Source organism: Rhinoraja longicauda, chromosome 1 (genome assembly GCF_053455715.1).
Source record: "Rhinoraja longicauda isolate Sanriku21f chromosome 1, sRhiLon1.1, whole genome shotgun sequence".
Classification (NCBI taxonomy): domain Eukaryota; kingdom Metazoa; phylum Chordata; class Chondrichthyes; order Rajiformes; family Arhynchobatidae; genus Rhinoraja; species Rhinoraja longicauda.
In genome coordinates, this window is record NC_135953.1 from 860,334 (window position 1) to 887,068 (window position 26,735).

At 50.6% G+C, this 26,735-nt stretch overlaps 1 protein-coding gene across 2 annotated transcripts in view; it reads left to right on the forward strand.

Moving 5' to 3' along the window:
• The first annotated feature begins 301 nt into the window (after nucleotides 1–301).
• Nucleotides 302–26,735, forward strand: part of fbxo41 (F-box protein 41) — a 117,213-nt gene continuing 90,779 nt past the window's right edge. Inside the window, exons 1-2 of one of the 2 annotated variants that reach the window (XM_078400474.1) lie at nucleotides 302–428; nucleotides 15,884–16,815. In XM_078400474.1, coding sequence (XP_078256600.1) covers nucleotides 16,100–16,815 — 716 coding nt within the window. In that variant the 5' untranslated portion in view covers nucleotides 302–428; nucleotides 15,884–16,099. The remainder of the gene's footprint in view (nucleotides 429–15,883; nucleotides 16,816–26,735) is intronic. The other variant, XM_078400561.1, reaches the window with a different exon arrangement.

A 26,735-nucleotide genomic window follows, 5' to 3' on the forward strand; every position in this document is an offset into this window, starting at 1 on the left:
CCGCCCCCCGCTGCCCGTCACTCAATGTTCCCGCGGCTGTGATTGGGTGCGGCGCGACGCTTCCGGCGGTGTTGTTCTTCACCACGGCGACGGCGGCGACGGCATCAACGGCCACCGGCGCGCGCAGCGGCAGCGTCCACGGCCACCGGCGCGCGCAGCGGCAGCGTCCACGGCCACCGGCGCGCGCAGCGGCAGCGTCCACGGCCACCGGCGCGCGCAGCGGCAGCGACAGCGACAACGGCCACCGGCGCGCGCAGCGGCAGCGTCAACGGCCACCGGCGCGCAGCGTCAACGGCAGCGTCTGCGCCAACGTCAACGGCAGCGTCTGCGTCAACGTCAACGGGCAACGGCAGCGTCAACGGCACCAAATGAGCGCGGACAGCGACCATGGCGGCGGCGGCAGCGGCGGCCCGGGGTCCAGGACAGAGGTGAGCGGGGCCGGGGCAGCGGGTCTGTGGCTGCTTGACGTCCCGGATCGCCCATCAGAACTGGGCGGAGGATGCGTTGAGACCCCCCCCCCCACCCTGACACCGCCCCCCCCACCCTGTCACAGCCCCCCCACCGTGACACCGCCCCCCCACCCTGACACCGCCCCCCCCCCTGACACCGCCTCCCCCACCCTGACACCGCCCCCCCCCTGACACCGCCCCCCCCCCCTGACACCGCCTCCCCCACCCTGACACCGCCCCCCCCCCCCCCCGGTCACAGCCCCCCCACCCTGACCACGCCCCCCCCCACCCTGACACCGCCCCCCGGTCACAGCCCCCCCCACCGTGACACCGCCCCCCCCACCCTGACACCGCCCCCCGGTCACAGCCCCCCCACCGTGACACCGCCCCCCCACCCTGACACCGCCCCCCCACCCTGACACCGCCCCCCCCCACCCTGTCACAGCCCCCCCACCGTGACACCGCCCCCCCACCCTGACACCGCCCCCCCCCCCCCCCCCCCCCCCCCCCCGGTCACAGCCCCCCCACCGTGACACCGCCCCCCCCACCCTGACCACGCCCCCCCCCACCCTGACCACGCCCCCCCCCCCACCCTGACACCGCCCCCCCCGGTCACAGCCCCCCCCACCGTGACACCGCCCCCCCCACCCTGACACCGTCCCCCGGTCACAGCCCCCCCACCGTGACACCGCCCCCCCCACCCTGACACCGCCCCCCCACCCTGACACCGCCCCCCCACCCTGACACCGCCCCCTGTCACAGCCCCCCCACCGTGACACCGCCCCCCCCACCCTGACACCGCCCCCCCCCACCCTGACACCGTCCCCCCGGTCACAGCCCCCCCCACCGTGACACCCCCCCCCCCCCCCCCGGTCACAGCCCCCCCACCCTGTCACAGCCCCCCCCACCGTGACACCGCCCCCCCACCCTGACACCGCCCCCTGTCACAGCCCCCCCACCGTGACACGCCCCCCCACCCTGACACCGCCCCCCCCCCCCCCCCCCCCCCCCCCCCCCGGTCACAGCCCCCCCCCCCGGTCACAGCCCCCCCACCGTGACACCGCCCCCCTCACCCTGACACCGCCCCCCCCACCCTAACACCGCCCCCCCCCACCCTGACACCACCCCCCCCACCGTGACACCGCCCCCCCCACCCTGACACCGTCCCCCGGTCACAGCCCCCCCACCCTGACACACCCTCCCCCACCCTGACACCGCCCCCGGTCACAGCCCCCCCACCCTGACACCGCCCCCCCCCACCCTGACACCGCCCCCGTTCACAGCCCCCCACCCTGACACCGCCCCCCCCAACCTGACACCGCTCCCCCCACCCTGACACCGCTCCCCACCCTGACACCCGCCCCCGGTCACAGCCCCCCCACCCTGACACCGCCCCCCCCACCCTGACACCGCCCCCGGTCACAGCCCCCCCCCCCACCCTGACACCGCCCCCAGTCACAGCCCCCCCACCCTGACACCGCCCCCCCACCCTGACACCGCCCCCCCACCCTGACACCGCCCCCCCACCCTGACACCGCCCCCCCACCCTGACACCGCCCCCCCCACCCTGACACCGCCCCCCCACCCTGACATCGCCCCCCCCCACCCTGACACCGCCCCCGGTCACAGCCCCCCCACCCTGACACCGCCACCCCCACCCTGACACCGCCCCCGGTCACAGCCCCCCCCACCCTGACACCGCCCCCGGTCACAGCCCCCCCACCCTGACACCCGCCCCCCCATCCTGACACCGCCCCCCCCCCACCCTGACATCGCCCCCGGTCACAGCCCCCCCCACCCTGACACTGCCCCCCCACCCTGACACCGTCCCCAGTCACAGCCCCCACTGAGTTACTCCAGAGCGGATGCCGAGGGAGACCTGTCAATGTGGGGATGTGGAGGAATGTCACTGACTACCCCCAGACAGTATTGTGCTCCTGGTGCTGTCCGTCAGGGATCCAGTCGCTGAATAGTTCAGGCTGCCGGATGAGAAGAATCCCAGTGGGGAATCTTCCATGGGAAGTGCTGCTAAAGAGGTGCTGAAGGGAAAGCACTGCAGATCTGGTCTCGTGAGATAATATCCACTGTAATCCATTCCTTGGCCACCAGTGGGAGGGATGCTGAAGCATGTGTCCACAGTGCTCCATTACTGGATCTTGTAACACAAAAAAATGCAGATGCCAAAATCTTGAGTGAAAAGCAGTGCTGGAGGTACTCAGTCAGTCAGGCAGCATCTGTGGAAGGAATTGACAGATAACATTTCAGGTCTTCCCTTCTTCAGACCTCAGAAGGAACCCAAGCCAATATGTCCTATGTCTATTCCCTCCACAGATACTGCTCGATTCACTGAGTTCCTCCAGCCATTTGTTTACTTGCTCTGTGTATAAAACAGTACAGCACACAAAGAGGCCCATCGTATGCTACGATCATATCTGTGTATCGTATCTGTGTATCGTATCTGTGTATCGGATCTGGCAGTGTGTTCCAGGCACTCACCACATCTCATTTAAACTTTGCTCCTGTCACCTTCAAGCTATGCCATCTAATCTTTGACATTTCCACCCTGGGGAAAAAAAGATTCTGACTGTCTACCCCATTTCTATCCATTCTGATTCTACATCTCCTAATTCTATGTCACCCCTTGCAAGGGAGTGGATATCATTCCTTACCAACAGAGTGACCCGAACCCCTCTGCCTATCTATCTGTCTTTTCGATAGGTCGCATAATATTCAGGGTATACGACCTATCGAAAAGACAGACAGGTGGGCAGAGGGGGTGGGTTCGCTCTGTTGGTAAGGAATGATATTCACTCCCTTGCAAGGGGTGACATAGAATCAGGAGATGTAGAATCAGTATGGATAGAAATGAGGAATTGTAAGGGTAAAAAGACCCTAATGGGAGTTATCTACAGGACCCCAAACAGTAGCCTCAACATAGGGTGCAAGTTGAACCAAGAGTTAAAATTGGCTTGGATGAAGGGATACAAAGCTGGGTGGTAGTGTGAACTGTGAGGAAGATGCTATGAGGTTGCAGGGTGACTTGGAGAGGTTGTGTGAGTGGGCGGATGCATGGCAGATGCAGTGTAATGTGGATAAGTGTGAGTTATCCACTTTGGTGGTAAGAATAGGAAGGCAGAGTATTATCTGAATGGTGTCAAGTTAGGAAAAGGGGTCGGACGTACAACGAGATCTGAGTGTCCTAGTGCATCAGTCACTGAAAGGAAGCATTCAGGTACAGCAGGCAGTGAAGAAAGCCAATGGAATGTTGGCCTTCATAACAAGAGGAGTTGAGTATAGGAGCAAAGAGGTCCTTCTGCAGTTGTACAGGGCCCTAGTGAGACCGCACCTGGAGTACTGTGTGCAGTTTTGGTCTCCAAATTTGAGGAAGGATATTCTTGTTATTGAGGGCGTGCAGCGTAGGTTCACTAAGTTAATTCCCGGAATGGCGGGACTGTCGTATGTTGAAAGGCTGGAGCAATTAGGCTTGTATACACTGGAATTTAGAAGGATGAGGGGGGATCTTATTGAAACATATAAGATAATTAGGGGATTGGACACATTAGAGGCAGGAAACATGTTCCCAATGTTGGGGGAGTCCAGAACAAGGGGCCACAGTTTAAGAATAAGGGGTAGGCCATTTAGAACAGAGATGAGGAAGAACTTTTTCAGTCAGAAAGTGGTGAAGGTGTGGAATTCTCTGCCTCAGAAGGCAGTGGAGGCCAGTTCGTTGGATGCTTTCAAGAGAGAGCTGGATAGAGGTCTTAAGGATAGCGGAGTGAGGGGGTATGGGGAGAAGGCAGGAACGGGGTACTGATTGAGAGTGATCAGCCATGATCGCATTGAATGGCGGTGCTGGCTCGAAGGGCTGAATGGCCTACTCCTGCACCTATTGTCTATTGGCATGTCGCAAATGTAATGCTACGGTGGTTATGGGAGATTTCAAGATGCAGGTAGACTGGGAAAATCAGGTTGGTACTGGACCCCAGGAAAGTGAGTTTGTGGAGTGCCTCCGAGATGGATTCTTAGAGCAGCTTGTACTGGAGCCTACCAGGGTGAAGGCAATTCTGGATTTAGTGTTAATAATAATAATATATTCCTTTATTCGTCCCACACCGGGGGAAATTTACTGTGTTACAGCAGCAAAATGGATAGCAAGAGAGCAAGAGATCATTCATTATAAATAAAAGATACATAAATTGTCATCAGTTTTCTGTGTGTTCTTAGCTGTTATTGTTGACTGGTCTGCTGGGAGCAGTGCTGGTTGTGCAGTCTCACAGCAGTGGGAAGGAAGGACCTCCTATATCTCTCCTTCATGCGCTTGGGGTGAAGGAGTCTGTCACTGAAGGAGCTACTCAGTGCAGTGACAGTGTCCTGCATGGGGTGGGAGTCGTTGTCCGGCAGCGATGTTAACTTTGCCCTCATCCTCCTCTCTCCCACCACCTGCACTGAGTCGAGGGGGCAACCCAGGACAGAGCTGGCCTTCCTGACCAGCTTGTCGAGTCTCTTCCCCTTCGCCGCTGAGATGCTGCTGCTCCAGCAGACCACTCCGTAGAGAATGGCCGATGCAACCACCGTGTTGTAGAAGGTCCTCAGGAGTGCCCCCTGCACTCCAAAGGACCTGAGTCTCCTTAGCAGATAAAGTCTGCTCTGGCCCTTTCTGTATAGCGCATCGGTGTTTTCAGTCCAGTTTATTGTTGAGGTAGACACCCAGGTACTTATAAGAATCCACCCTCTCGTGTCCATTCCCTGGATGTTCACCGGTGTCAGGGGGACCTGGCTGCGCCTGCGGAAATCTACCACCATCTCCCTGGTTTTCCCCGCGTTGATCCGGAGGCAGTTTCTGATCAAAATTGCTCACAATATTCCAAATGCGGCTTTACCAGTGCCTTAGAGCCTCAGCATCACATCCCAGTTTTTGTATTCTAGTCCTCTTGAAGTAAATGCTAGTATTGCATTGGCCTTCCTTACTACCGATTCGACTTGCAAATTAACTTTTTGGGTTAAGGGATCTTTTCAGAATATTCAATGGAGATGATTACTATATTTACTCGCTCATTGCATCTTGTGGTTAGAGAAGATACAAAGATCTTTGTCAAAGTCCCAGCAATCTCCTTCCTTAATTATCTGGAATAGATCTCATCACGTGCTGAGGATTTATCCACCTTAATGTTTTCCAAGAGCCCTAACACCTCCTCCTTAATCTCAAACAGCCCTTGCATATTAGCATTCTTCACACTGATCTCTATCCTCCATGTCTTTCCCCTTCCTGAATACAGATGCAAAGTACTCGTTTAGTACCTCACTGACATACTCAGACCTCAAGCATAAATTCCCTTCTTCAGTTTCGTTATTTGTCACGTGTACCGAGATACAGTGAAAAGCTTTTGTGTGCTAACCGGTCAGCAAAAAGACAATACATGATTACAATCGATGAGTGGTTCTTTGTCCTTGAGTGGTCCTACCTTTTCCCTGTTTTCTCTCATGTTTTTAACGTATGTTTAAAAAACCTTGGGATTTCCTTTAATCTGACATCCGTCCCAGTGGCATTTCATTGCCTCTTTTTGTCCTAATTCCATGCTTGATTTTGTTCCTGATTGCTTTATATTTTCCTGCTTTGCTTTATATTCCTACATGCCCTGTCTGATTTAATCTTCCTAAGCATTGCATATGGTTCCTTTTTTTTGGAAACCAAATTTACAACCCCTCTGCTCATCCAAGGGTCCCTTACCTTGCATCATTATCCATCTTCCGTGTTGGAACCTGCCGGTCCTGAACTCTGATCAGCTGATCAGGGACACATGACAATAAAACACTTAACTCTTGAACTCTCAGGCTTGGGCTTAAAGTGAGAGAGGTGAGATTTAAAAGGGACCTTAGTGGCCCCGTTTCACCCTGAGAGTGGTCTGTATTTGGAATGAGCTGCCAGAGGAAGTTGTAGACGTGTTTACAATTATGGCCCTTTAAATAGGAAACATGGATAGAAAGGTTTTAGTAGCTACTAGACAAGTGGACTCGTTGGGCCCATTCCTCATAGAGGGGGGACAGGGAAGGGGAGAGGGGTATGATTGAGTGAGGCCTGGACCCAAAGCTTCTCCTGTATTGTAGCACCCACAACCCCCCACTCAATCCCCCTTATCCCCCCTACTGACCCACTCCATCCCCCCTAGCCACCCCGACTTGCCCCTCCCCTGCCCCCACCCGGGAACGCGAGGGGATGGAGTGGCTGAGTGTTATACCAATGCAGTAGAGGTTTGGGGGGAGTTTCAAAGGGGGTTCAGGGGGAATGAATTGGGTGAATGGAGGGTGGAAGAGAGGGGGGGATAAGGGGGCTGGGGGGATGGAGTGGGTGAGAAGAGGATATGGGGGGATGAGGTGGGTTGTGGGGGGATGATAAGTGGAGTTGAGGTGGTGTGGATGGAGTGGGGTGAGTGGGGCTCCTAAAAAAAAAAACCTGAAACCAATTTAAGTTAATGCAGCACAGGTCTGGGGGAGGTTTAAGGGGGATTAAGGGGGGAATGGAGTGCGTGAGTGGGGCTCTGAAGAAAAATCCTAAACACAATTTCAGTTAATGCAGGAAAGGTTTGGGGGAGTTTTAAGGGGGGGGGGGGTTTGATGTGGGAATGGAGTGCCTGCGTGAGGGGATGGGGTGGCTGAGTAAGGGGAGGGTGTTAGACCAATGCAGTCGAGGTTTGGGGGAGTTTTAAAGGGGGTTCAGGGAGGATGAATTGGGCGAATGGGGGATGGAGGAGAGGGGATAAGGGGGCTGAGGGGAGGATAAAGGGGGTTGAGGTGGGTCAAGGGGGGATGATAAGTGGGATTGAGGGGGTGTGGATGGAGTGGGTGAGTGCAGCTCTTAAAAAAGCCTGAAGCCAATTTAAATGAATGCAGCACAGGTTTGGGGGAGTTAAGGGGGATTAAGGGAGGAAATGGAGTGCGTGAGCGGGGCTCTGAAAAAAATTCTAAACACAATTGCAGTTTAATGCAGGAGAGGTTTGGGGGAGTTTTAAGGGGGGGGGGGGGGTTGAGGTGGGAATGGAGTGCGCTCAGCGTCCGTTTCTCTGAACACTTGTGCTTGGTCGACCAAGGCCTCCTGGATGTAATATTTTCTCCAGGGATGTTGCCTGACCTGCTGAGTTACCCCAGCATTTTGTGCCTATCTAAGGCCTACTGGATCTCCTGGTTGCTAACCTATCCCATTCCCTTTCTGTCCTGGGCCTTCTCCATTGTCAGGGTGAGGCCACACAAACTGGAGGAACAGCACCTGGAGAACAACACCTCGTATTCCGCTGGGTAGTCTAATACACAACGGCTTGAACATTGAATTCTTCCTTTTTAGCTAACATAGAAACATAGAAAATAGGTGCAGGAGGAGGCCATTTAGCCCTTTGAGCCAGCACGCCATTCATTGTGATCATGGCTGATCGTCCCCAATCAATAGCACGTGCCTGCCTTCTCCCCATATCCCTTGATTCCACAAGCCCCTAGAGCCTCTATCTAACTCTCTCTTAAATCCATCCAATGATTTGGCTTCCACTGCCCTCTGTGGCAGAGGAATTCCACAAATTCACAACTCTGAGTGAAAAAGTATTTTCTCACCTCAATTTTAAATGGCCTCCTCTTTATTCTAGACTGTGGCCCCTGGTTCTGGACTCGCCCAACATTGGGAACATTTTTCCTGCATCTAGCTTGTCCAGTCCTTTTATAATTTTATATGTTTCGATAAGATCTTCTCTCATCCTTCTAAACTCTAGTGAATACAAGCCTAGTCTTTTCAATCCTTCCTCATATGACAGTCCCGCCATCCCAGGGATCAATCTCGTGAACTACGCTGCACTGCCTCAATTACAAGGATGTCCTTCCTCAAATTAGGAGAACAAAACTGTACACAGTACTCCAGATGTGGTCTTACTAGGGCCCTGTACAACTGCAGAAGAACCTCTTTACTCCTATACTGAAATTCTCTTGTTATGAAGGCCAACATTCCATTAGCTTTCTTCACTGCCTGCTGTATCTGCACGCCAACTTTCAGTGACTGGTGTATAAGGATACCCAGGTCTCGTTGCACCTCCCACTTACCTAACCTGACACCATCAAAAATAGGAGTTTCTCCATAAACATAGGCAATTATTCCTCTTCCTCAGCTAGCCTCTCCTGCGGGGTTCCACAAGGCTCCATCCTAGGCCCCATTCTCTTCTCTCTATACATGCTCCCCCTCGGCCAAATCATTCAAAGGCACGGCATTTCTTTCCACTGCTATGCGGATGACACACAACTTTATCTCCCCCTGAAACCCAACAACCCAACAAATTTAATCAGCCTCATGCACTGCCTTGAGGACATAAAATGTTGGATGGCACAGAACTTCCTTCAACTAAACGAGAGCAAGTCTGAGGTCATCCTATTCGGCCCCACCGACTCCATCAAAACGATACAGGCAGCCTTGGAAGTCTATCCCCCAACCGCACGTCAAAAGCCTGGGCGTCATATTTGACTCGGCATTAAAATTTGACAGGCAAGTCAACGCTGTGGTAAAGGCCAGCTTCTTCCAGCTTCGTACCATAGCGAAAATCAAACCATTCCTCAAATCTGACGACACTGAAAAAATCATTCATGCATTAATTTCCTCCCACTTAGACTACTGCAACTCCCTATACACTGGGATCAGTCAATCATCCCTGTCCCGCCTACAATTGGTCCAAATCGCCGCAGCGAAACTCCTGACACGTACCCGTAAAAGGGAGCACATCACCCCGATCCTGGCCTCTCTCCACTGGCTCCCAGTAAGGTACAGAATCAATTTCAAGCTCCTCCTAATCACATATAAAGCCCTAAACGTGCTTGCCCCCCCCTTATATCAAAAATCTTCTATCCCACCACTCTATCTCCAGGTCCCTCAGGTCGGCCGATATGGGGCTACTCACTATCCCACGGTCTAGGCTTAAGCTCAGGGGTGACTGCGCTTTTGCGGTTGCAGCTCCAAGACTGTGGAACAGCATCCCTCTCCCCATCAGAACTGCCCCCTCCATCGACTCCTTTAAGTCCAGGCTCAAAACCTATTTCTACTCCCAAGCGTTTGAGGCCCTTTGAGGGGGCGCTGTGAACTGTTTATGTATTGTGCTGTTATGTTTATGTGCCATTTAGTTGTTCGTTTATTAGTACCTGAAATGATGTACAGCACTTTGGTCAACGTGGGTTGTGTTTAAATGTGCTATACAAATAAAATTGACTTGACTTGACTTGACCATTGAGATAATAATCTGCCTCCTTGTTTTTGCCGCCAAAGTGGATAACCTCACATTTATCTACATTATACGGTATCTGCCACGCATCTGCCCACTCACTCAACCTGTCCAGGTCACCCTGCAACCTCCTCTTCACAGTTCACACTGACACCCAGCTTTGTGTCATCCGCAAACATGCTGGTGTTGCTTCTAATTCCCTCTTCCAAATAATTAATATATATGGTAAACAGTTGTGGCCCGAACACCGAGCCTTGCGGCACTCCACTCGCCACTGCCTGCCATTCTGAAAAGGACCTGTTTACTCCTACTCTTTGCTTCCTGTCTGCCATCCAATTTTCTATCTGGACCTCACCATCTCCATCACAGGAGAAAAACTAGTGACGGACATTTACTACAAGCCCACCGACTCGCACAGCTATCTGGACTACACTTCTTCCCACCCGGTCCCCTGCAAAAAGTCTATCCCCTACTCCCAATTCCTCCATCTACGCCGCATCTGCGCCCGGGATGAGGTGTTTCAGACTAGGGCTTCCGAGATGTCCTCGTTTTTCAGAAAATGGGGCTTCCCCTCCTCCATTATAGATGAGGCTCTCACTAGGGTCTCTTCTACATCCCGCAGCTCCGCTCTTGCTCCCCCTCCCCCCACTCGCAACAAGGACAGGATCCCCCTCGTTCTCACCTTCCACCCCACCAGCCAGCGGATCCAACATATCATCCACCAACATTTCCGTCACCTACAACAGGACCCCACCACTGGCCATATCTTCCCATCCCCTCCCCTCTCTGCGTTTCGCAGAGACCGTTCCCTCCGCAACTCCCTGGTCCACTCGTCCCTTCCTACCCAAACCACCCTAACCCCGGGCACTTTCCCTTGCAACCGCACGAGATGCAACACCTGTCCCTTTACCTCCCCCCTCAACTCCATCAAAGGACCCAAACAGTCTTTCCAGGTGAGACAGAGGTTCACCTGCACCTCCTCCAACCTGATCTATTGCATCCGCTGCTCTAGATGTCAACTTATTTATATCGGCGAAACCAAGCGCAGGCTCGGCGATCGCTTCGCTGAACACCTGCGCTCGGTCCGCATTAACGCAACTGATCTCCCGGTGGCCCAGCACTTTAACTCCCCCTCCCATTCCCAGTCTGACCTCTCTGTCATGGGCCTCCTCCAGTGCCATAGTGAGGCCCGCCGGAAATTGGAGGAGCAGCACCTCATATTTCGCCTGGGCAGTTTGCGGCCCGGTGGTATGAACGTCGACTTCTCCAACTTCAGATACCTCCTCTGTCCCTCCCTTCCCCTCCTCCTTCCCAGATCTCCCTCTATCTTCCTGTCTCCACCTATATCCTTCCTTTGTCCCACCCCCGACATCAGTCTGAAGAAGGGTCTCGACCCGAAACGTCACCCATTCCTTCTCTCCCGAGATGCTGCCTGACCTGCTGAGTTACTCCAGCATTTTGTGAATAAATCAATTTTCTATCCATGTCAACACCCTACCCCCAATACCATGTGCTCTAATTTTAGTCACCAATCTCCCGTGCGGGACCTTATCAAAGGCTTTCTGAAAGTCTAGATACACTACATCCACTGGCTCCCCTTCATCCATTTTACTTGTCACATCCTCAAAAAGGACCTACTGATCTACAACCCTCTCCTGCCTATTCCTCCTCTCGTCCCTGTGCCCCACCCAGATGAGCACCTATTTCTCCCTTAACCACCCACGTTGTCCCCTTCCACCTATATTCCAGCCACTGGTTTCACATTTCACTCTTCCATCCTTATCGCTTTGACTCACACTCTTTATCTTTTAATCTCTGACCTTTGCCCAACCATCTACCAATCAAATCGTTGCATTAGTGTTAGGGTTAATACCCACCTGTATCCACATATCACTTGCCAGGCTTTGCCTTGCCCTTCCTCTCTTCCAGCTTTCTCCCCCTACTACAATCAGTCTGAAGAAGGGACGCGACCGAAAACGTCACCTAGTCATATTCTCTAGAGATGTGTAGGAAGGAACTACAGATGCAGGTTTAAGGTAGACACAAAAAGCTGTAGTAACTCAGTGGGTCAGGGAAGAAGGGCCTTGACCCAAAATGTCACCTATTTTTCTTCAGAGATGCTGCCTGACCTGCTGTGTAACTCCAGCTTTCTGTGTCTTTCTCCATAGATGCTGCTTAACCCACTGAGTTACTCCAGCATTTTGTCTTTCTTTGTAAATTAGCATTTGCAGTTTCTTGTGTCTCCTTTAAACCTGCTCCCTCTTATCTTAAAGCTATATCCTCAAATATTTCCATCCTGTGGAAAAGGGTCTCACTGCCTTTCTATCCTCTCATAATTTAATATATTTCTATCGGGTCTCCTCGCATCTTCCAGCGTTCCAGTGAAAACTATCCAAGCTCATGAGTCATAGGAGCAGAATTAGGCCTTTCAGCCCATTGAGTCTACTCTGCCATTCAATCATAGCTGATCTATCTTTCTCTCTCAACCCCATTCTCATGCCATCTCCCCATAACCCTTGACACCCTTAATAATCAAGAAAGTAATCAGGAAGTCTGCCCAACGTCTCCCTGTAGCTAATACCCTCTAATCCAGATAAGGGAACCTCTGAGCATCTCACTCCAAAACCATCCCAGTGTGGAAAAGGGTGAGGATTCATGTACCTCTGAGGTCCAACCAGAGCCAAGCCACAAAGGTTGGGAAGAGCAAAGGTGGTAACAGACTCAATCTAATGAGGGCCATTGGTGGTGATATCTCACTGGTGTCAAGGTCAAGGCTGTCACTGAATAGTTGCAGGACCTTCTAAAGGGGAGGGGAGGCAGACAGAGGCATAGTTCATGTTTATATGAATGGCAAAGGGAAATAAGGTCCTGGACACTCAGCTAGGTAAGAGAGTAAATAGTCAGATCTCTTGGCTTGTAATCTCTGAATAACTTTGTGTCATGAGTATCAGAATGGGAATAGGTCAGATGAGTGTGTGGCTGTGGGGTTAGTGTTATATGGAGGGCTTTACATTTCTGCATTACTGGCATCTGATCTGGCAAAGATTGGATATCTACAAGTAGCACTAAATGCAGCTCAATTAGAATGGGTCCAGCATCCTTGCATAAGGTTTGCCACTGCTGTTGGAAAGAGTTTAAACTAATTTAACTGGGGAATGGGTCACAAAATAGATGTACAGTTGGAAGGGGTAACTACCAAGAATGGGAAAGCCCAGTCCAGTAGGCATCGCTCGTGGGTGATAGGCTCTTGAGGGGAATAAAGTCTCAAGAAACAGCAAATGCTGGAATCTTGAGCAAAACACAAAATACTGGAGGAACTCAATGGGTTAGACAGGATCTGTAGAGGGAATGAACAGATGACGTTCTGGGTCAAGACTGTTTGAGTCTGAATAAGGGTCAGAATAAGAATCGGCAACCTGTGTCTTCTGTCCCTGAACTGGGACTGGTGGAGAGCAGAGATGCCTGCACCTTGCTTTGAGCATTATTTACAGCTGGCAAACGGACAAATCCATCTCTCCATCGTTTAGCTATATTACATTCCAAAGCACCATCACGACTGGTAAAAATAACCAATGATGTAACATTTAAAACAGCTTTTGAGATGTAAAAAACCATTGTTTTCAAAAATTATCCTGACCACTCTTCCCTCTTGTTTTCTCTCTCTCGTTTTCTCTCTCGTTTTCTCTCTCGTTTTCTCTCTCGTTTTCTCTCTCGTTTTCTCTCTCGTTTTCTCTCTCGTTTTCTCTCTCGTTTTCTCTCTCGTTTTCTCTCTCGTTTTCTCTCTCGTTTTCTCTCTCGTTTTCTCTCTCGTTTTCTCTCTCGTTTTCTCTCTCGTTTTCTCTCTCGTTTTCTCTCTCGTTTTCTCTCTCGTTTTCTCTCTCGTTTTCTCTCTCGTTTTCTCTCTCGTTTTCTCTCTCGTTTTCTCTCTCGTTTTCTCTCTCGTTTTCTCTCTCGTTTTCTCTCTCGTTTTCTCTCTCGTTTTCTCTCTCGTTTTCTCTCTCGTTTTCTCTCTCGTTTTCTCTCTCGTTTTCTCTCTCGTTTTCTCTCTCGTTTTCTCTCTCGTTTTCTCTCTCGTTTTCTCTCTCGTTTTCTCTCTCGTTTTCTCTCTCGTTTTCTCTCTCGTTTTCTCTCTCGTTTTCTCTCGTTTTCTCTCGTTTTCTCTCTCGTTTTCTCTCTCGTTTTCTCTCTCGTTTTCTCTCTCGTTTTCTCTCTCTCGTTTTCTCTCTCGTTTTCTCTCTCGTTTTCTCTCTCGTTTCCTCTCTCGTTTCCTCTCTCGTTTCCTCTCTCGTTTCCTCTCTCGTTTTCTCTCTCGTTTTCTCTCTCGTTTCCTCTCTCGTTTCCTCTCTCGTTTCCTCTCTCGTTTCCTCTCTCGTTTCCTCTCTCGTTTCCTCTCTCTCGTTTTCTCTCTCGTTTCCTCTCTCTCGTTTCCTCTCTCTCGTTTCCTCTCGCTCCTTTTTTCCCTCTCTCCTTTTTTTCTCTCTCTCGTTTTTCTCTCTCTCTCCTTTTTTCCTCCCACTCGTTTTCTCTCTCCCATTTTCTCTCTCTCTCTCCCGTTTTCTCTCTCTCTTCCGTTTTCTCTCTCTCTCCCGCTCTCCCTCCCTTCCGCTCTCTCTCTCTCCCGCTCTCTCTCTCTCCCGCTCTCTCTCTCTCCCGCTCTCCCGCTTTCTCTCTCTCCCGCTTTCTCTCTCTCCCGTTCTCTCTCTCTCTCCCGTTCTCTCTCTCTCTCCCGTTCTCTCTCTCTCCCGTTCTCTCTCTCTCCCGCTCTCTCTCTCCCGCTTTCTCTCTCTCCCGTTTTCTCTCTCTCTCCCGTTTTCTCTCTCTCTCCCGTTCTCTCTCTCCCGTTTTCTCTCTCTCTCTCCCGTTTTCTCTCTCCCGCTTTCTCTCTCTCTCTCTCCCGTTTTCTCTCTCTCTCCCGTTTTCTCTCTCTCTCCCGTTTTCTCTCTCTCTCCCGTTTTCTCTCTCTCTCCCGTTTTCTCTCTCTCTCCCGTTTTCTCTCTCTCTCCCGCTCTCTCTCTCTTCCGCTCTCTCTCTCTCCCGCTCTCTCTCTCTCCCGCTCTCCCGCTTTCTCTCTCTCCCGCTTTCTCTCTCTCCCGTTCTCTCTCTCTCTCTCCTGTTCTCTCTCTCTCTCCCGTTCTCTCTCTCTCCCGCTTTCTCTCTCTCCCGTTTTCTCTCTCTCTCCCGTTTTCTCTCTCTCTTCCGTTCTCTCTCTCCCGTTTTCTCTCTCTCTCTCCCGTTTTCTCTCTCTCTCCCGTTTTCTCTCTCTCTCCCGTTCTCTCTCTCTCCCGCTCTCTCTCTCTCCCGCTTTCTCTCTCTCCCGCTTTCTCTCTCTCCCGCTTTCTCTCTCTCCCGTGTTCACTCCTCCGTTTTCTCACTGCCGTTTTCTCTCTCTCTCTCTCTCTCTCTCTCTCTCTCTCTCTCTCTCTCTCTCTCTCTCCCTCTCTCTCTCTCTCTCTCTCTCTCTCTCTCTCTCTCTCTCCCTCTCTCCCTCCCTCCCTCCCTCCCTCCCTCCCTCCCTCCCTCCCTCCCTCCCTCCCTCCCTCCCTCCCTCCCTCCCTCCCTCTCCCCCTCCCTCTCCCCCTCCCTCTCCCCCTCCCTCTCCCCCTCCCTCTCCCCCTCCCTCTCCCCCTCCCTCTCCCCCTCCCTCTCCCCCTCCCTCTCCCCCTCCCTCTCCCCCTCTCTCCCCCCTCTCTCTCCCCCCTCTCTCTCCCCCCCTCTCTCTCCCCCCTCTCTCTCCCCCCCTCTCTCTCCCCCCCTCTCTCTCCCCCCCTCTCTCTCCCCCCCTCTCTCTCCCCCCCTCTCTCTCCCCCCCTCTCTCTCCCCCCTCTCTCTCCTCCCCTCTCTCTCCCCCCCTCTCTCTCCCCCCTCTCTCTCCCCCCCTCTCTCTCCCCCCCTCTCTCGCCCCCCCTCTCTCTCCCCCCCTCTCTCTCCCCCCCTCTCTCTCCCCCCCTCTCTCTCCCCCCCTCTCTCTCCCCCCTCTCTCTCCCCCTCTCTCTCCCCCTCTCTCTCCCCCCCTCTCTCTCCCCCCTCTCTCTCCCCCCCTCTCTCTCCCCCCCTCTCTCCCCCCCCCTCTCTCTCCCCCCTCTCTCTCCCCCCCTCTCTCTCTCCCCCTCCCTCTCTCCCTCTCCCCCCCTCTCTCTCTCCTCTCTCTCTCCCCCCCTCTCTCTCTCCCTTCCACCCTCTCCCTCTCTTTTTCAGCAGGTGCTACACCTTTTGATGGTTCAGTCAGTAGAGTGTAAATGAAAATGAAGATGAAGGACGTGAATTGAATTTGAGCCCTGTCTGCCAGCGCCATGACCTCTATCTTCAGTCAGTTTTATTGATGAAGATGTCAGAGAGCAGTTGTTCACTATGAGGAGTGGCCCTCCGTGTGAGCAGTGCTGTACCGGTCCATGCGGTGGGGTTCTTTGAGGTATGGCCTCTTTGGATCTACCTTACCGCTGTCCAAGATGTGGGGAACACAAGCGTTTTAGGAGTTTGTCTTCATTGCGAGCTCACCTGGAATACAATCACACCTACGAGACACTTTACGTCCTTTCAAAGTCTAATAGCATCTGTGATGCCAGTATACTGTCTCCAGCAGTTGACAAATCAGTCCTGATACCTGCTTCCTGTAAAGAAATCTTTGAAAGTACCTCATTCAGGAGTAAAGAACAGAGATATCTATATGATTTAGAGTGTGGGGAAGAGTTATCACTTGGTTCTGCCTGTTACTTGCCTGAAGTCGAGGGGCCAGTAAACGAGATCCTGATGAGAAAGGCCATGACTCCCTCCACTCCCCCCGCTGCCCTGGCGGCAGCTGCAGTGGACGCTGTTTATGAAGAAGGCCTGGCTCGGTTGAAGATTCAAGCTTTTGAAAAACTGGACTTGAATGAACGCTTAGAGAAGTTGTCTGAAGAGGTGGAGCAGAAGATTACAGCTCGCGTGGACAAGCTTCAGGGGGAACTTGAAAAGAGAAGCTCAGAATTGGAGCGAGCCAAGCAGGAAAGTCTGAGGTTGTGTCAAGAGAAGCAGGATCTTGAAGATAAGGCTTCGGAACTATCGCGGCAAGTTGATGTGAGCGTGGAAATGCTGGCTACGCTGAAGCAGGACTTGGTACAGAAAGACCAGGAGCTGGCCAGGAAGCAGCAGTGAGTATGTGCTGTGGTCAACGGGTGTAAGAGAATAAGCATTTGCCAATGAATATCAGGGCCTATGCAAAGTGGCAGCATGTGTTCATGATCATTGTAAAATTCATGAAACTTGAATTCACTGCAGAATGAAAGGGAATCACAATGACGCAGCTGGTAGAAGGTGGAGGGGCAGGTAGTGTAGAGAAAGCAGGGACTCTGCAGAAGGACTTGGACAGGTTGGGAGAGTGGGCAGAGAAGTGGCAGATGGAATATAGTGTGGCAAAGTGTGGAGTCATGCATTTTGGTAGTAGGAATAAAGACGTAAACTATGTTCTAAATGGGGTGAGAATTCAAAAATCGGAGGTGCCAAGAGACTTGAGAGTGCTGGTAGAGGATTCCCAAAAGGTTAGTCTGCAAGTTTTTGGCGGCAAAAACAAGGAGGCAGATTATTATCTCAATGGTGTCAGGTTAGGTAAGGGGGAGGTGCAGCGAGACCTGGGTGTCCTTGTACACCAGTCACTGAAAGTTGGCGTGCAGGTACAGCAGGCAGTGAAGAAAGCTGATGGCATGTTGGCTTTCATAACGAGAGGATTTCAGTATAGGAGTAAAGAGGTTCTTCTGCAGTTGTATAGGGCCCTGGTAAGACCACATCTGGACTATTGTGTATAGTTTTGGTCTCCTAATTTGAGGAAGGACATCCTTGTAATTGAGGCAGTGCAGCGTAGGTTCACGAGATTGATCCCTGGGATGGCGGGACTGTCATTTGAGGAAAGATTGAAAAGACTAGGCTTGTATTCACTGGAATTTAGAAGGATGAGAGGGGATCTTATGGAGACATATAAAATTATAAAAGGATTGTGCAAGCTAGATGCAGGAAAAATGTTCCCAATGTTGGGGGAGTCCAGAACCAGGGGTCACAGTCTTCGAATAAAGGGGAGGCCATTTAAAACTGAGGTGAGAAGGAACTTTTTCACCCAGAGAGTTGTGAATTTGTGGAATTCTCTGCCACAGAGGGCAGTGGAGGCCAAATCACTGGATGAATTTAAGAGGGAGTTAGATAGAGCTCTAGGGGCTAGTGGAATCAAGGGATATGGGGAGAAGGCAGGCACGGGTTACTGATTATGGATGATCAGCCATGATCACAATGAATGGCTCGAAGGGCTGAATGGCCTCCTCCTGCACCTATTTTCTATGTTTCTAAGTTAGTCTGCAAGTTAAGGAAGGCAAATGCAATGCTGGCATTTATTTCGAGAGGACTAGAATATATAAACTGGGATGTAACGCTGAAGCTTCATGAGACACTGGTCAGACCTCATTTGGAGGACAGGTTGAACAATGATTTTCCTCCTACCCCTACCTCCTACTCCGACAAAATGACAACAGTCAATTGAAATTCCCTGAGCGGCCACAGATGGCGTTGCGAGTGGTGAGCTCTCTTTCAGGTCGTATGGCTCCATCGCAGAATAGTCAACATTGCACTCAATCTTCTCTCCTGTTTCCAAAGACAATACGAACCCCGGTTTTCACGTCCACCGTCGGATATAGCGGATGCATCTGCTGACCCATCCTCATTCACACTGTCTCCCCGCCTGCCCCATCCTCATTCGCACTGTCTCCCCGCCTGCTTGGTGCCCAGCGTTCTGACCCCAGTGAGTGGCAACAACAGCCGTGTCATGGGAACGTGGGGTGGGTGACGAAGGGCTCGCTGGTGCACTTTGCCAGTTGCGAGTGGGGACGGAGGCTGGACATGGTGCGAGTCAACAGGTCATTCCATTCACATTCTGTGTACATTTTATATCAAGATGCACCACAAAAAGCTGCAGCAAATCAGCGGGGCAGGGAGCATCTCTGGAGAGAAGGAATGGGTGACGTTTCGGGTCGAGACCCTTCCCACTCGCGACTGGCAAAGTGTACCAGCAAGCCCTTCCTCACCCACCGCACATTCCTGTGACATGGCTGTTGTCGCGGCTCACAATGAAAGTTCTTGACCAAAAACGTCACCCATTCCCTCTCTCCACAGATGCTGCCTGTCCCGCTGAGTTACTGCAGTATTCTATGAAACGTCACCCATTCCTTCTCTCCAGAGATGCTGTCTGTCCCGCTGAGGTACTGGAGTATTCTGTGAAACGTCACCCATTCCTTCTCTCCAGAATGCTGCCTGTCCCGCTGAGTTACTGGAGCTTTTTGTGTTTATTTTCGGTTTAAAGCAGCATCTGCAGTTCCTTCCTGTACATGTTATATTAGTCTTATTTAAGTTGCTGGCACACCATGCTGCTTTACACACACGGGGGGATGGCAAAAACAGGCCAGAGTTGGATCGTTGGATCATTATCATGTGACTTCTGTGGGTCCAGAAAGATTGATCATCAACAAAGGCTTTAGAACTGAAGATGCTGGAAAATCTGTGTTCAACCGGAATTGTGACCAGTTTTTGGCCCTATATCTGAGGAAGGATGTGCTGGCGTTGGAGAGGGTCCAGAGAAAGTTTACAAGAATGATCCCAGGAATGAGTGGGTTAACGTATGATGAGCGTTTGTCGGCACTGGGCCTGTACTTGCTGAGTTTAGAAGGTTGAAGGGAGACCTCATTGAAACTTACGGAATAGTGGAAGACCTGGACAGACTGGATGTTTTATGTACTAGTGCAAGAGTCTAGGATCAGAGGTCATACCCTCAGAATAAAAGGACGTACTTTAGAAAGTAGATGAGGAGGAATTTCTTTAGTCGGAGGGTGTTGAATCTGAATTCATTACCACCGAAGACTGTGGAGGTAAAGTCAGTAGATAATTTTATGGCAGAGATAGATTGTTGATTAGGATGGGTGTCAGGGGTTATGGGGAGAAGGCAGGAGAATGAGACTGAGAGGGAAACAGATCAGCCATGATTAAATGGTGGAGTAGACTTGATGGGCTGAATGGCCGAAATGTGCTCTTATAATATGAAACAGAAACATAGAAAATAGGTGCAGGAGTAGGCCATTGGGTCCTTTGAGCCAGCACCGCCATTCAATAGACAATAGACAATAGACAATAGGTGCAGGAGTAGGCCATTCAGCCCTTCGAGCCAGCACCGCCATTCAATGCGATCATGGCTGATCACTCTCAATCAGTACCCCGTTCCTGCCTTCTCCCCATACCCCCTCACTCCGCTATCCTTAAGACCTCTATCCAGCTCTCTCTTGAAAGCATCCAACGAACTGGCCTCCACTGCCTTCTGAGGCAGAGAATTCCACACCTTCACCACTCTCTGACTGAAAAAGTTCTTCCTCATCTCCGTTCTAAATGGCCTACCCCTTATTCTTAAACTGTGGCCCCTTGTTCTGGACTCCCCCAACATTGGGAACATGTTTCCTGCCTCTAATGTGTCCAATCCCCTAATTATCTTATATGTTTCAATAAGATCCCCCCTCATCCTTCTAAATTCCAGTGTATACAAGCCCAATCGCTCCAGCCTTTCAACATACAACAGTCCCGCCATTCCGGGAATTAACCTAGTGAACCTACGCTGCACGCCCTCCATAGCAAGAATATCCTTCCTCAAATTTGGAGACCAAAACTGCACACAGTACTCCAGATGCGGTCTCACCAGGGCCCGGTACAACTGTAGAAGGACCTCTTTGCTCCTATACTCAACTCCTCTTGTTATGTAGGCCAACATTCCATTGGCTTTCTTCACTGCCTGCTGTACCTGCATGCTTCCTTTCATTGACTGATGCACTAGGACACCCAGATCTCGTTGAACTCCCCCTCCTCCTAACTTGACACCATTCAGATAATAATCTGCCTTTCTATTCTTACTTCCAAAGTGAATAACCTCACACTTATCTACATTAAACTGCGTCTGCCATGTATCCGCCCACTCACACAACCTGTCCAAGTCACCCTGCAGCCTTATTGCATCTTCCTCACAATTCACACTACCCCCCAGCTTAGTATCATCTGCAAATTTGCTAATGGTACTTTTAATCCCTTCGTCTAAGTCATTAATGTATATCGTAAATAGCTGGGGTCCCAGCACCGAACCTTGCGGTACCCCACTGGTCACTGCCTGCCATTCCGAAAGGGACCCATTTATCCCCACTCTTTGCTTTCTGTCTGTCAACCAATTTTCTATCCATGTCAGTACCCTACCCCCAATACCATGTGCCCTAATTTTGCCCACTAATCTCCTATGTGGGACCTTGTCGAAGGCTTTCTGAAAGTCGAGGTACACCACATCCACTGACTCTCCCCTGTCAATTTTCCTAGTTACATCCTCAAAAAATTCCAGTAGATTTGTCAAGCATGATTTCCCCTTCGTAAATCCATGCTGACTCGGAATGATCCTGTTACTGCTATCCAAATGCTCAGCAATTTCGTCTTTTATAATTGACTCCAGCATCTACCCCACCACTGATGTCAGACTAACTGGTCTATAATTACCCGTTTTCTCTCTCTCTCCTTTCTTAAAAAGTGGGATAACATTTGCTATCCTCCAATCCACAAGAACTGATCCTGAATCTATAGAACATTGAAAAATGATCTCCAATGCTTCCACTATTTCTAGAGCCACCTCCTTAAGTACCCTGGGATGCAGACCATCAGGCCCTGGGGATTTATCAGCCTTCAGTCCCATCAGTCTACCCAAAACCATTTCCTGCCTAATGTGGATTTCCTTCAGTTCCTCCAACACCCTAGGTTCTCCGGCCCCTAGAACATTTGGGAGAGTGTGTGTAACGGTTTAACTCGTCTGCCATTTCTTTGTTCCCCTGCTTCTGTCTTCAAGGGACCCACATTTGCCTTGACTATTTTTTTCCTCTTCACGTACCTAAAAAAACTTTTGCTATCCTCCTTTATATTATTGGCTAGTTTACCCTCGTACCTCATCTTTTCTCCCCATATTGCCTTTTTAGTTAACTTTTGTTGCTCTTTAAAAGAGTCCCAATCCTCTGTCTTCCCACTCTTCTTTGCTATGTTATACTTCCTCTCCATAATTTTTATGCTGTCCCTGACTTCCCTTGTCAGCCACAGGTGTCTCTTACTCCCCTTAGAGTCTTTCCACCTCTTTGGAATAAATTGATCCTGCAACCTCTGCATTATTCCCAGGAATACCTGCCATTGCTGTTCTACCGTCTTCCCTGCTTGGGCCTCCTTCCAGTCAATTTTGACCAGCTCCTGCCTCATGCCTCTGTAATCCCCTTTGCTATACTGTAATACCGACACTTCCGATTTTCCCTTCTGCCTTTCCATTTGCAGAGTAAAACTTATCATGTTGTGATCACTGCCTGCTAATGGCTCTTTTACCTCTAGTCCCTCTACATGGCTGATCATTCACAATCAGTACACCGTTCCGGCTTTTTCCTCATATGCCTTGAATCCCTAAGCCCTAAGAGCTAAATCTAACTCTCTCTTGAAAACATCTAGTGAATTGGCCTCCACTGCCCTCTGTGGCAGAGAATTCCACAGATTCACAACTCTCTGGGTGAAAATGTTTTTTCTCATCTCAGTCCTAAATGGCCTACCCCTTATTCTTAAACTGTGACCCCTGGTTCTGGACTCCCCCAACATCGGGAACATTTTTCCTGTATCTCCCCTGTCCAATCCTCTAAGAATTTTATATGTTTCTATAAGATCCCCTCTCATCCTTCTAAATTCTATCGAAATCAAGCCCAGTCGACCCATTCTTTCATCATATGTCAGTCCCGCCATCCTGGGAATTAACCTGGTGAACCATATCCAAATCACCCTGCAGCCTCATAGCATCCTCCTCACAGCTCACACTGCCACCCAGCTTTGTGTCATCCACAAACTTAGAGATATTACATTTAATTACCTCGTCCAATTCCCTCGTGAGCTGCGAGGAGGATGCTATGAGGCTGCAGGGTGACTTGGATAGGTTGGGTAAGTGAGCAGAAGCATGGAGGATAATAATGTGGATAAATGTGAGGTTATCCACTTTGGTGGCAGGAACAGGAAGACCAACAGGAATTATCTGAATGGTGTCAGATAAGGAAAAGGGGAGGTGCAATGAGACCTGGGTGTGCTTGTACATCAGTCACAAAGTAAGCATGCAGGTACTGCAGGCAGTGAAGAAAGCTAATGACATGTTGGCCTTCATTCTGAGAGGATTTGAGTTTAGGAGCAAGTACGTCCAACTGCAGTTGTACAGGGCCCTGGTGAGACCACATCTGGAGTATTGTGTGCAATATATATTGTAAACAACTGGGGTCCCAGCACCGAGCCTTGTGGCACCCCACTAGTCACTGCCTGCCATTCTGAAAAGGACCCATTAATTCCTACTCTTTGCTTCCTGTCTGCCAACCAGTTCTGTACCCATGTCAATACCCTGCCCCCAATACCATGTGCTCTAATTTTGCACACTAATCTCTTGTGTGGGACCTTGTCAAAGGCTTTCTGAAAGTCCAGATACACCACATCCACTGGCTCTCCCTTATCCATTTTACTTGTTACATCCTCAAAAAATTCCAGAAGATTAGTCAAGCATGATTTCCCTTTCATAAATCCATGCTGACTTTGACCGATCCAGTCACTGCGCTGCTAAAACATCTTTAATAATCGACTCCAGCATCTTCCCCGCTACCGATGTAAGGCCAACTGGTCTATAATTCCCCGTTTTCTCTCTCCCTCCTTTCTTAAAAAGGAGTTACCTTGGCTACCCTCCAGTCCACAGGAATTGATCCAGAGTCGAGAGAACATTGGAAAATGATCGCAAATGCATCCACGATTTCTAGGGCCACCTCCTTGAGTACACTGGGATGCAGACCATCAGGCCCTGGGGATTTATCTGCCTTCAGTCCCAACAGTTTACCTAACAGTTTACTAATGTGGATTCCCACTAGATCCTCGGTCCCCTAGTATTTCTGGGAGATTGTTTGTGAAGACAGAACCAAAGTACTCGTTTAACTAGTCTGCCATTTCCTTGTTTCCCATTATAAATTCACCTGTCTCTGATTGTAAGGGGCCTACATTTGTCTTCATTAATCTTTTCCTTTTTACTAAAGAAGCTTTTAGAGTCAGCTTTTATATTCCCCGCAAGCTTTCTTTCATGCTCTTTCCTCCCTCTTAATTAACCCCTTTGTCCTCCTCTGTTGAATTCTAAATGTCTCCCAGTCCTCCGCTTTGCTGCTTCCTCTGGCCAATTTATATGCCTCTTCCTTGGATTTAACGCTATCCTTGACTTCCCTCGTCAGCCACGGTTGAGCTGCCTTCCCAATTTTATTTTTTCACCAGACAGTGATGAACAATTTCTGGAGTTCATCTATGTGGTCTTTAAATCTTTGCCATTGCATCTCCACCGTCAATCCTTTAAGTATAATTTGCCAGTCTATCCTAGCCAATTCCCGTCTCATACCTTCATAGTCTTCAAAGTTCAGGACCCTCGTCTCTGAATTAACCGTGTCACTTTCCATCCTAATGCAGAATTTTACCATATTATTTCAAATGCTCCTCACATTAAGGCACAAAGCTTTCAGATTCGTTTTTCTTATCCCCCTTCTACCTTTTGCTTCTGTCCTTTTATGTCCCTCTGTCTCCTTGCATTGGTTCCCATCCCCCTGCCCTGTGAGTTTAAACGTGACTTTTCCTACACTCTCTTTCCCATTAGCTGCACGCATAGTCTACGTTGTTGATTCCACCACCCCCTACTGTTTAGTTTAAACCCACCCGTGTAGCACTAGCCAACCTGCCTGCCAGAATGTCGGTCCCCCTCCAATTAAGGTGCAACCCGTCCCTTTTGTACAGGTCACCCCTGCCCCAGAAGAGATCCTAGTGATCTAGAAATCTAAATCCCTGCGCCCTGTACCAACTCCTCAGCCACACATTCAGCTCCCCTATCCCCCTGTTCCTACCCTCACTAGCACGAGGTACTGGAAGCAACCCAGAGATAACCACCCTAGAAGTCTTGCTTTTCAGCCTCCTGCCTAATTCTCTGTACCCAAGTTGCAGAATCTCCTTCCTCTTCTTACCCACGTCATTTGTGCCTACATGCACATCGTCGGTCGAGTCTCAGCGCTAGGATTCTGTCTGCCGCTCGGACTGGAAACGTTGTCTGTCCCGACAGCTCCCAAGGGGGTGTACCTGTTCGCAAGAGGTGCTTCCACCGAGGTCTCCTGCACTCGTTTCATCCCCTTTCTTTCCGTCTCTACCCGTCGCATCTCCTGCACGTGGAGTGACGACCTGACTGCAGGTCCTGTGCAGGAAGCGTTCGTCTTCCAGGATGCTCCACAGGTCATCCAGCTGCTGCTTCACTTCCCTAACTCAGTCCTTGAGGAGCTGCATCTGGAAACAGTTCCCACAGGTGTAGTGGTCAGTGACACCAGCAGTGCCCCTGACTTCCCACATCCTGCAACAAATGCACTGCAATAACATTCCTGCCATCACAAGTTTAAATATTTAAACACACAACCGGTGTAGCCTCCTCGCCAAAGACTCTTGAGCCAAAGGCTCGCACTTTATCGCACCAACACACGTGAGCTAAAGACTCGCACTTCATCGCACCGACATGTGAGCCAAAGACTCGCACTTTACCGCACCGACACACGTGAGCTAAAGACTCACACTTTACCGCACCGACACATGTGAGCCAAAGACTCGCACTTTACCACACCGACATGTGAGCCAAAGACTCGCACTTTACCGCACCAACACACGTGAGCTAAAGACTCACACTTAATACCTCACCAAGGCACGAGCTAAAGTCTCGCACTTTACCTCACCAAGGCACGAGCTAAAGTCTTGCTCTTTACCACACCAACACACGTGAGCTAAAGTCTTGCTCTTTACCACACCAACACACGTGAGCTAAAGTCTCGCACTTTACCTCACCAAGGCACGAGCTAAAGACTCGCACTTAATACCGCACCAAGGCCACTCCCAATAGGCCGCTCCCCTAGACCTGAACTTCATTTTATCTGTCTATCCACACAACTAATCAGATGTCTGAGCCAATGCACTCACTTGCTGGTCTGGCTGCTGCTCCTCTCCAACCTTCAAGGCCATTGCCCCGGGCTGACCCTTGGTGCTTTTTTAAAAACCTCCCGAACTTTACTCAGCGAGGAGAAAGTTGTGGCCTCTGTAAATTGCCCCTGGTGAGTATGAGTGAGGGTGAGTAAGTGGGACACCATGGAACTCGTGCTTGGCCTGTTTCCATGCTGTATCTCTCAAACTAAAACTAAAAAACATTTGACTTTTACCTCAAGCTGCCTATGCCAGTTTGAAAGAGCTGTTCACTTGCCTCTTTCCCCTCTTTAGGTATTGATCCAGTTCTCATTTGAAAGATAATACTGAATTGCCAACACTGTCCGTTCAGCAGCTCACTCCATGTGGCAACTTGCTGGAGTTTCTGAAAAAGGGGTGACCTTGTATGTCTTTTGGTCCTCTTGCCAAATACCTTGTATGTGTGTCCTCTGACTTGCTGGAGGAAGATGTACTGTGCCCTTGGTCACTGCCCTCCATGTGATTCTTTAGCTAAGGCAGAGAGTGGCAGAGTTGTACGTTGGAGTGCAACATTAGTGAGGCCACAGCTGGAGAATGGTGCACCGTTCCTGCTCTCATCCATTAGGAAGGATGCAGTAATGAGGATATACAGCACATGCATTCAGAAAGACAAGGGTTGGTTCGGGATAGTCAGCATGCTTTTGTGTGTGGGAGGGAGAGCATGTCTCACAAATTTGATTGAATTTGAAGAAGTAACCAAGATGACGTAGTCTATATGGAGCAGCAAGTCTTTGATAAGATTCCACGTGGAAGGTTAGTTCGTATAGATTTAGGTCTATTATTGTCACGTATGCTGAGGTACAGTGAAAAGCTTTGTTTTGCATGCTATGCAATCAGATCATGCTATAGATGAATACAATCAAGTCCTGGAGTGATAGTGATGATCAAATATATCCCAGGACGTTGCGGGAAACTAGAGAGGAAATTGCGGGAGCCCTGGTTGAAA